Source organism: Geotrypetes seraphini, chromosome 2 (genome assembly GCF_902459505.1).
Source record: "Geotrypetes seraphini chromosome 2, aGeoSer1.1, whole genome shotgun sequence".
In the NCBI taxonomy this organism is placed as follows: Eukaryota; Metazoa; Chordata; class Amphibia; order Gymnophiona; family Dermophiidae; genus Geotrypetes; species Geotrypetes seraphini.
Genome location: NC_047085.1, coordinates 17,771,210 through 17,782,640, shown reverse-complemented (window position 1 = coordinate 17,782,640; position 11,431 = coordinate 17,771,210). Strand labels below are relative to the sequence as shown.

Genomic DNA, 11,431 nt, shown 5'->3' with positions numbered 1-11,431 from the left:
AATTGAACAAATAAATAAATAATCCATAATGAAGTCATTGCAGGTTTAACCATTGGGAAAACTGCCTTGGTTATCATTCCATGCATCCAGATCAAAGGAGGAAAAGCTCCAGCAGTTTGACTGGTGTGCATGCACCAGCCACAATCCTCCCCCTTATCTTCCCAATGCTCAACTCTAACAGCATGCATATAATTTGCATATCATTAGCACCGAGCATTGGGGAAATTATTTTGCAGCACTGTTTTTGCAGCATCTTCCGGCGCTGTTCCGTACCGCGCCGGCGTTTCGAGCATTGGTCTGCAGATATCCGTGGCCAAAACGTTTGTGTAAGGGAAGGTAGCTTGCCACCCAGCCTGCCCTTTTATGAGATTGGAAGGGGGAGGGGAGGAGGCTTTTCCAAGTAAAATTAAAAAAAACAACTGCTTGTTCTGGTGATCTTTTCAAAGGTGCAGAGAATCATGCTTTTGGCCCTAGTTTGGGGAGGTTTGTCTTGCCTGATCTGGAACGGTGATGCTTATTTATAAATAAATATATACAGTATAGTTATACACACACACACACATATACAGAAAAAATGCACTGCAAGGATTTCGCATGAATGCTGCATTGGGTTGACAAGATATTTTTCAGTGCTGCATTTTCCTACAGAAGTCTCATTTCCCACAGGCAGGTTGAGGGATTGGTGTATCAGCTTTCTGCATGCATTTTGGGGTTACTGCTGGGAGAGGCATGCATCTTCCCTTCTGGGCTTCCCTTGCACCAGACAGTTCTTAGCGAATAAAACAGGTCCTTCCAGAGGCCACCCTACAAATGCCTGTTCACTTCTAGGTGAAGAATGTGCGCCTGGGGATTAAAAACAGCTGTTTTGAAACTACCTGCCTTCCTTTTACTTTGTTGGTTTTTCCCCTGATATGAATCTTGCTAGGAAGTGGTACCTGCAAGCTCTGCTTGAACTGAATGTTATATGAAGGGTTAAACTCTTGTCTTTTTTTTTTTTTCCTTTTTCAGCTGCTGCTTATGGCCACAAGGGGGAGCCCAAGTCCAAACATAGGAAGTGTGGATTGATCTGGCATAGGTCTCATAAAACTGTCTTTTTCTTCAGCTGCACCTGTTATGTCCAAGATCTGGCCCCTGCCTGACAATTACTTTGAATTCCAAAGGACCAGAGACCTAGGATGAGGAGCACTGGATCTTCCCTGAACCTGTTTTCATTGCTGTCGCTTTTCTTTGCGTGGATGGTGGCTGCCCTCGACTTGGGACAAGCGCCCTGCACCACTTTGGTCCAGGGGAAATTTTTCGGATACTTCTCTTCCTCCACCGTCTTCCCATTCAACTCTTCCCGCTGCTCCTGGGTCATCCAGAACCCCGACCCGAGGAGGTACACCTTATTCATGAAAGTCCAGAAGCCCAGTGGCAGTTGTGAACGCCAGCACCAGATTCGCACTTCCCAGTTTGACTCCTTCCTGGAGTCCACGCGCACGTATCTGGGCATGGAAAGTTTTGACGAAGTGCTGAAGCTGTGCGACAGCTCTGTCAGGTATGCCTTCCTCCAGTCCAACAAGCAGTTTCTGCAGATGAGACAGACCTCGTCCTGGCCAGAGAGGGGACACGTGCAGTGGAAACCGCCCAAACCTCACGAGAGGGAGTTTTCAGTTGAGTACTTGGTGGTGGGCAACAGAAACCCTAGCAAGGCTGCCTGCCAGATGCTGTGCAAATGGCTGGAATCTTGTCTGGTGGGCAGCAGCAGTTTCCACCCCTGTGGCATTATGCAGACCCCTTGTTCCTGCTATGGAGCGGAGGTGCTGGACCAGCCCGGTGAGATTAGCGGATCAACCAGGGGGAAAGACGAGTGCTTCAAGGATGGGATCTATTTGGAGAACTGCATGGGCAGCTCCAGGGATGGCAGCGTGGCCGAGTTTCAAGGTAAGTGCGGATTCCTTCTAACATTTGTTTGTACGGCTAATGCTGTTTAAATCCAGCCATCCATCCACAGCCATTTGCTTTGCTAGGGATAATATACTAGTCTGTTGGCTTTTATTTTGTACGTAAAAGGCACCTAGACTCTTAAATTTTCCTTTAGTTTTTGTTTTTTTTTCTTTGTGGCTTTTTCAGGTTTTTGTGTGCGATAAAGGGGGTACGTTTAAAAAGTGGATGTGGCAGGATATTTGCTGACTTGTCAATGACAATGGGTCACTCGATGTGCAGTTCCATAACTGGGAGCCTGCAATTATGAAAGCATAAATGTACCGAATAACTGGTCATTTCATGAATGAGTGTTGCCTTACGTAAGTGGCAACAAAGCGACTAAGACAATGCACGGCCCCTGAAGTTCTCCGCTGTGGCCCTCAAACAGCTGGCTGAAATGCTCTTCAAATTTTGTAAATTGTATTCATTTCAATCTTGCCCACTTGATATACAAGGGTCATTTCATAAATAATGCACACTATTTTTTTTTATTTACATGTTTTATATTTATTTTTTTTGAAGTATTTCTTTACAATTATTCAATATAGTCTCCCTGCTTTCCAATGACCGAGTCCCAACGTCCAGGAAGCTTCATTATTCCATCCAAGACACCGTTTTTGTTCAGTTGCCGAATGGCTCAGGTACCAACAGAAGAAAGCTCTTCTAGAGATGCAAAACGATGTCCACGCATAGGTTGTTTCAACTTTGGAAAAAGGTCGAAGTCTGGTGGACTCGTGTCTGGACCGTAGGGAGCATGAGGTAACACCTCCCAGCCGTATTCGCGTAGTTTTTCAATGACGAGTGGAGAGCTCCATCTTCCCCACGGCCAAAAAAATTTGGACGAGCTCAATCAAAAGTCAAACAAATGATGATTTTTGTTTATGATCATGAAGGTATCATCATCACAGAGAAAGTTCCATGTGGAAGAAGTGTCATAGCAGTGTATTATCGTGATTTTATTTGCAAAAAAATGTGCAGAAAAATGCACAAAACCCGATCTCAGTTGCTCTTGGCTGGGCCACTCATCCGACATGACAACGCTCGCCCGCACATTGGGAATGCCATTGAAAAACTACACAAATAAGGCTGGGAGGTGTTACCTCATGCTCCCTACAGTCCAGACATGAGACCACCAGGCTTTGTCCTTTTTTCCAAAGTTGAAACAACCTATGCCTGGACATCGTTTTGCTTCTCTGGAAGAGTTTTCTTCCGCCGTTACCTGAGCCATTCGGCAACTGAACAAAAACGGTGTCATGGATGGAATAATGAAGCTTCCCGGACGTCGGGACTCGGTTGTTGCAAATCAGGGAGACTGTATTGAAGAATTGTAAAGAAATACTTGGGAAAAAAAAATGTAAATTTAAAAAAATAGTGTGCATTATTTATGAAATGACGCGTTGTAACTGAAAACACTCTCTTAAGTGTGTCATGTAGGGGGCATGAATTTGCTGCTGCTGACAACCCACAAAAAAAGTGGGGTTTTAAAATATATCCTTGAACTGTTATAGAATCAATATTAGTATTACATTTTAACGTTTACTATTCAGTCCGAGGTAGCGGGTCAAGGTGGTATACAAAATTGGTAGCATGTGTGAGCTCGAAATCTTCTTGGTGGCCCTCGGAGCTTTTTCATATTCACACAGCGGCCCTTTACATGAAAAAAGGTTGGCGACCACTGCTGTAAAGGGCATGCATGTGTCGTAGTCCACGCAAATGCAAAGGTGGCATGGGAAGGGCGTGGTCAGAGCGGTCATGTAGGCATCAACTTACAGAATGCCAGGAAGTTACAGACGTCCTTGTCACATTTTGGCACTTGCGGTTAGGCCAGGTCTGTAAAAACACCCAATGCCAGGGTCCACTAGTATTCTATAATGGAATCTGGACACCGAGAGGCCATTATGGAATAGACATTCACTGTGCCACGTTGGGTCTCCTAAAAAGAGGAAGCCATTCAGTGGCGTAGTAAGGGTGAGAGGCGCCCCCGCCCACCACCCGTGCGTCTAATTCCCGTTCCCTGTACCTTTTCAACTTCTCCGGCGTGAGCAGCGTGCCCACGTTGGTGACGGCTTGCCCTCTGACGTCACTTCCTAGGTGCGGGTCCCGGAAGTGATGTCGGGGAGAGCGCCGACGCGGACAGCAACCTCGCGCTGGGGGAAGCAAAAAAAGTGCGGGGAAAGGCAAGGGGTGCGCGGCAAGGAGAGGAGTGGATAGGAGAAAGGGTGCCGCACCCTCAGAAAGACTGCGCCCGGGGCAGACTGCCCTTTCCGGGCCCTCCCCCCACCGTACTATGCCACTGCACCCATTATAGACTTTACCCCTTGACGTACCGACAAGGCATTCGCTGCAAGCGCAGTTGTGGTACTTCCTTCCAAATACTCAATGTTTGGTTGTCTTTACATCCGTGGTTCCCAACCTTGTCCTGGGGCACCACCAGCCAGTCGGGTTTTCAGGATATCCCTAATGTATATGCCTGAGAGAGATTTGCATATAATGGAAGGGACAGGTATGCAAATCTCTCTCATGCATATTCATTAGGGATATCCTGACAACCCGACTGGCTGGTGGTCCCCCAGGACAAGGTTGGGAACCACTGCTTTACTTGGTTCATCTAGACCAGTGGTTCCCAACCCTATCCTGGAGGACCACCAGCCAGTCGGGTTTTTGGGATAGCCCTAATAAATATGCGTGAGAAAGATTTGCATATAACGAAAGTGACAGGCATGCAGATCTCCCCCAAGCACCTTCATTAAGGCTTTCTCAAAAACCTGACTGGCTGGTGGTTCTCCAGGACAGGGTTGGGAACCACTGATCTAGAATGGTTCTACTCCCAAGCATCCGTTGTCCATATCTTCATTAGGTTTCCTGTCTCCCTAAAGAATCTAATCTAATCTAACGCTTGGCTTTACATACCGAGTCATCATTCTAAGAAAGCTCGACTCGGTTTACAATAATTAACTTAAATAAAAACCATAAAAAATATGACTAAATTTCGGGAAATTAATTTTTAAAGTGTTTAGCAAATAAAATAGTTTTTAAAGACTTGCAAAAAAATTTTAAGTGAGCCAGAACTCCTTAAAAGAAATGGAAGATCATTCCAAAGCTGGGAAAACTTAAAGATCAGAGATTGACTAAAAATCTTGACTCCTTTAATCCCTTGTTTGGAAGGAAGGGATCATTTAAATTGTTGGTTACCTCTTGCAAAACAAAGTCTGTAAGCGTTCCAAGATAAAGGAAGGAGAGGAGTAAAGATACCATATAGGATTTTAAAAACAACACCAGCACATTTAAAGGGAACTCTAAAATAAACCGAGAGCCAATGAACAAATATACAGGAAGGGTTCAGGCCCAGGCACTGCCTAACCAAGAAGAAAGGATGTGCCATAGACCCATGGCGCAGTGGCTAAAGCCGCATGGTGGACAATCACAGCTAGAGAGTTTCATTATGGGTTATTTGTTTCTTAAAAATAGTTGGTCAAAGATGGATGATCCAGCTTGAATGGGTGGGTGGGGTGGAAAAGAGACCACAGGCCCCATTTGTAAATTGGGGGTGATTGGTATACACGTGCGTTGAGTTTGAGGTATCTTTAAGGGCTCCTTTTACTAAGCTGCGATAGCGCACTTGGCGCTAACACCAGCACTGAGCTGGCGTTAGTTCTAGCCACGTAGCGCGGGTTTAGCGCCCCCCCAAAATTCTACGTGCGCTAAAAAACGCTATTGCAGCTTAGTAAAAGGAGCCCTATGTCTTGGTCGTTTTGGTTTTGGTTTAATTTTTGCTGTTTTGTTTTTTCGTTCTATCCCTTCTGGGATTGTTTATGAATTTTGGTTTTTGGGGTTGTTTTTTTTTTTTTTGTTATATCTTTAGTATGTAAGTAAATGTTTATTCAGGTGCTTTAGCTAGATTGTAAGTCTTTTAGACAGATAGGGAAGTTCCAAGTGCCTAATATTCCATTTTTTTCCCCCCCTCTTATTTTCCTACTAATCTGTTTTAATTAATTTATCTTGTATGTATGCTTGGCTATTTATTTACTTATTGTAAGCCACACAGAATTGTTGGATATGCGGAATATAAATATTTAAGTAAATAAATAATGCAAGAACCCCTTGGTACTGAAATTTACACTCTAGGGCAGTGTTCTTCAACCGCCGGTCCACAGGGCCGGCACATGCATCGGGCCCGGGACAAAGTTATCTTCAGGCCGGCTCCCTCTTCTTCACTGCTGCAGTGCACGAAGCCGCGGGCATCCTGCGCCTGAACCAGAAGCCTTCTCTCTGACATCGCAACGTCAGAGGGAAGGCTTCCAGATGAGGTGCGGGACACGCGAGGTGCTGCTGCCCGCGGCCTTGTGCACTGCAGCAGTGAAGAAGAGGGAGCCGGCCTGAAGATAACACTGGGGGTGGCATAAAATGGCCAGGCAGGAGCAGGCCAGAAAGTGTCACAGCATGGAGGGAGACAACAAATTTCCCTAGCACACCCATGCATAAAGTAGGTACTTGTATAAGGCTGTGCCTATTTCTTTGTAATATATAATACAGAGAGGCATATTCTAAGGTGACCGCCTAAATTTAGAAGCTTAAATGTTATCCTGACATCCATTTGCCTAGATTTATGAATTTAGTGATTGAATTGTGTCAATTTTGAGAATTTGCATCTGCTGTCTATATTTTGCACTGTTCAGAAAGAAATGCATTTGTTTCTTTTCCTCTGGCGTTGTACTGCTTGCAGAGTCTTGCATCTTAGGGTTTCGTTTGTATATATTAGTACTTCTAGTTTCTGGTCCCGTATCTGTATAGGGGTTATCTGTGTTCTGATGTGTGACCAAGGCCAGGTGTTCTAGTAGGAATGAATGTTGAGAAGCATACAGTGTAGTTTAATTTTGCGGTTAACTATTATGTATTGTTAATAAGATTATATTGTGTGTATATATGAAATTGAATGGAAAAAATAGTGTTACAATTAGTGCTATTATGGGGGTGGGGTCTGGGGCAGAGATTGGGCGGGGTTTGGCCTACAACTTAGGGCTCCTTTTAGAAAGCCACGCTAGCGGGTTAATGCGTGCGACTTTTCATCACGCGCTAACCCCCCCTCCCCCGCTGGCCAAAAACTACCGCCTTGCTCAAGAGGAGGCGGTAGCGGCTAGCGCGTCTGGCGGTTTAGCGTGCGCTATTACGCGAGTTAAACCGCTAGCGTGCCTTGGTAAAATTCTTTTATTTCCGCCGGTCCGCAGGTGTAAAAATAATAGGTTAAAAGAGCTCTCAATATCCACCAAAAAGCTACAACGCAGCACGGGGCAGTGTTTCAGCACTTAGAAACCTGCATCAGGAGTTGTAATCTTATGGTAAATTTTTAAGAGAGAGCACATAACCTTGGAAACACAAACAGGCAAAAAAATTTATAGCTGTAATATCAAACACTGTTCTTACAACCCAACCGTATTCTGTACAGCAGTGATTCCCAACCCTGTCCTGGAGGAACACCAGGCCAATCGGGTTTTCAGGCTAGCCCTAATGAATATGCATGAGAGAGATTTGCATATGATGGAAGTGATAGGCATGCAAATTTGCTTCATGCATATTCATTAGGGCTAGCCTGAAAACCCAATTGGCCTGGTGTTCCTCCAGGACAGGGTTGGGAACCACTGCTGTACAGGGAAAAAAAATCAACCATTTTCAACATTTTGGATCTGCCACTTTGGTCACCTTTTCTCCGAGATGCTGAAACTTGGATCCTTGTTGGGTCTTTTTCATAATAAGGGTTACATATTGGTCGATTAGGACATCTTTCTTGCGTTTTCCTTCTTTTTTGGTTTGCTCTTCTCTTTTTTTTTCTAATTTGATTATTCGTTATATCTTAATAACAAATTCATGAATGACCACAAAAAATTACAAATTCCATATAAAAGAACAACAAAACATATTAGGCAATAATTCAACCATGTCCTAGTCCACATTATCACTGGTAGCCAGTATTTTAAAATAAAACATCAAATGTTTCTGTCTACTTATCTAGGGAAATTAAGCTTTCAACAATGGTTTCTCTTGAGGCGGTCCAGAGGAGGGCGACGAAAATGATAGGAGGCTTGCACCTGAAGACATATGAGGAGAGACTGGAAGCCCTGAATATGTATACCCTAGAGGAAAGGAGAGACAGGGGAGATATGATTCAGACGTTCAAATACTTGAAGGGTATTAACGTAGAACAAAATCTTTTCCAGAGAAAGGAAAATGGTAAAACCAGAGGACATAATTTGAGGTTGAGGGGTGGTAGATTCAGGGGCAATGTTAGGAAATTCTACTTTACGGAGAGGGTGGTGGATGCCTGGAATGCGCTCCCGAGAGAGGTGGTGGAGAGTAAAACTGTGACTGAGTTCAAAGAAGCGTGGGATGAACACAGAAGATTTAGAATCAGAAAATAATATTAAAGATTGAACTAGGCCAGATACTGGGCAGACTTGTACGGTCTGTGTCTGTGTATGGCCGTTTGGTGGAGGATGGGCAGGGGAGGGCTTCAATGGCTGGGAGGGTGTAGATGGGCTGGAGTAAGTCTTAACAGAGATTTCGGCAGTTGGAACCCAAGCACAGTACCGGGTAAAGCTTTGGATTCTCGCCCAGAAATAGCTAAGAAGAAGAAAAAAAAAAAAAAAAATTTAAATTGAATCAGGTTGGGCAGACTGGATGGACCATTCGGGTCTTTATCTGCCGTCATCTACTATGTTACTATGTTACTATGTTTTAAGAAAGTCTTCTAACTGGACTGTGTCATAAAACACATATTTATCACTACCCTACGAGAGAAGGCATTTGCATGGAAATTTCAAAAAGAAAGTAGCTCCAACTGCCAAAACTTTAGGCTTTAGCTGAAGGAACTGTTTTCTTTTAAACCGAGTCTGTCTAGATACATCCGGAAACATTATCACCCGTTGACCGCAAAACATCTCTTGTTTTTTCAAAAAATATAATTTTAAAAATATCTTGTTTTTCGAGCTCTGTCTTAAAGGTCACGAGAAGAGTTGCTCGCTTATCTATTATATCTTTAGATGATTCCAAAAACTGTGACACATTCAAACTATCAGGTGACACTAATTTATCCATTTCACCTTCATCTGCCCTTTCCTTAGAATCTCTTGAGATGTTGGTTTGCTCTTCTCTTAAGGCAAATCCTCTCTGTATGCTTCGCACAGAATTACACTTTGAATGTCAAAAAACAGAAATTTTACAGGAAACAAAATGCAATCCTAAAACTAGTAAACAAATAATAGTCGACATTAGAGGGGGACAAGAAACACAAACCATAGGAAGATGGTCTCTTTAAGATAAAATAGTTGCGGTAAAGGAGTGGAACAAGCCTAATACTATTTGATATAGAGTAAAGAAGTGTGCCAAAGGGAGACACCTTTTTCTTCTAAAAAGAATCTCAACTGGGAGGTCTCAAAGAAAACTTAATGAGTATTTTGAAAGGAAACCACGCATTTGCAGGAAAATCTTGGTTGAAAAGATACTCCAAGGGAAACTGTAGGCTGCCTTAGTTCAAGAAATGTTTTCCTTCTAGACTGTGTCCACCAAGAGACATCAAGAAAGACGGATCTTAGATCTGAAGAAAGTAGTATTGCTAACACAATAATATATAATCTCAAAAGTGCTTCTTTATCTTGTAAAAATACTCATGTGCTTCTGCTAACTATTTCTTGTGATGATTCCAATATGGCCGATACATTCAAAGGAGCAGCATCCCCTTCGGAGCTACTTCATTGAGACATAGAGTAAATTATTTGTAATTACATTACATTACATTAGAGATTTCTATTCTGCCATTGCCTTGTGGTTCAAGGTGGATTACAAAAGAATTACAAAAAACATTTTACAAGAAGAAGATATCTGGTAATTTCTAAAGGAGATAAAGAGTGGAAGAGGTTGCTTTGGGGAAATGGGAAGGTATACGGAAGTGGTATTGGGAGTTGGAAGGAGCTAGAGGTATTAAGTTGTTTGCAGGAATTTCTTGAAAAGTAGGGTCTTTATTTATTTTCTGAATGTTTTGTAGTCTGGGGTCATAATCAGTAGATTGGAGATTTGGTTGTTGAGTTTTGCTGCTTGTGTGGCTAGGAGGCCATCTTACAGTTTTTTCCGTTGTACCAAGAACAGTTTAAACAAATTTTATAAAAAGATCTTCGGCTGATGTAATACTCAACTGAGGAAAGTTAAGAAATCTTAAATTACAATCTCTATTTGAATTTTCCATGTTTTAAAAAATTTTCTTTATTATAATATGCTTATCCTATATGGCTTGTGTCAGCATCGACTCCACAGTCTTTAAATTCCTAACTGGTTTCTCTAGGCCATCAGTTCTAGAGGACTGTTGATGTGGAGGGGCATTTTTAGAAAGGCCGTCTAGCTGAGAATGTGGATTTCCAAGCCAGTACATCACAGCCGGTTCTAAAATATATGTGAGATCGACCTCCATTTGGAGGAGTAGCTTAATGAGCATCCATTTCACAAACTGAAATGCTCAAATTATGAATGGGATAAAATGAGAGATATGGATGTCCTTATGGCAACAAAGGAACGTCCATACCTAAACGACCGCCTCATCCAAACCACTTCTACCAGGCATAGAAAAACACACACCCCATTCACTTACCCCCCAATCAAAGAAGTAAAATGGAACAAAACTATACAACGGACTATTGGCCACTCAGGCAGCGAAGATAGACAACCAAGTCTCCAACCTGTTGACAACAATCCCAGACTACAAGATGTTCAGAAAGGAAATAAAAACTATACTCTTCAAGAAATCCCTTAATAAAGCTTAATACCATGAATACCCCTTCTTACCTTCCCTTCCCCAACCCCTGATCCTTCTTATCCCTCTCTTGGAAACGATCTCTGATCTAACGTTGTAACCCTTCTTCCATAACTCTCTTTGTAATCCGCTTTGAACCGAAAGGTAATGGCGGAATAGAAATCTGTAATGTAATATTCTGAAATGGCCACATAGACATCTTTTTGGAAGAAGAGCCTAATAGCAAAAGCAGCCACCAGAGAACCAGAGTAGAGATTCAGAAGTTGCTGGTTTAAGTCCCACTGCTGCTTTTTGTAATTCTTGAGCGTTTTTTTTAAATTATGAGCACTCCAGGGATAGAACTATACCTATTGCGACTTTCTTTATCTCACTTCAGTAGAAAACTGCTCATTCACATCTAAATATGGACATCCCTTTTGTTTCTGTAATTAGAGTTGGATGTCCATGTTTAGGGTCTTCTGTAGTTTTATTCACAGCATGCCCGGAACAAGCCCCCTTGTCATATGAATGTACTACAGTTCGATATCCATATCTCACCTTTGTAAAACTGAGATTTGGACATCTAGAGGTCCAGAAAGCTTTTGATAAAGTTCCTCATGAGAGGCTCCTGAGAAAATTAAAGAATCATGGGATAGGAGATAATGTTCAATTGTGGATTAAGAATTGGTTATT

The 11,431-nt window shown here is 42.7% G+C and overlaps 1 protein-coding gene across 5 annotated transcripts in view; it reads left to right on the top strand.

Moving 5' to 3' along the window:
- The first annotated feature begins 1,024 nt into the window (after positions 1-1,024).
- ADGRB1 (adhesion G protein-coupled receptor B1) overlaps positions 1,025-11,431 on the top strand; it is a 525,063-nt gene continuing 514,656 nt past the window's right edge. For all 5 annotated transcript variants that reach the window (XM_033935216.1, XM_033935215.1, XM_033935214.1 and 2 more), the window contains exon 1: positions 1,025-1,923. In XM_033935216.1, the coding sequence (XP_033791107.1) occupies positions 1,176-1,923 (748 nt within the window). In that variant the 5' untranslated portion in view covers positions 1,025-1,175. The remainder of the gene's footprint in view (positions 1,924-11,431) is intronic.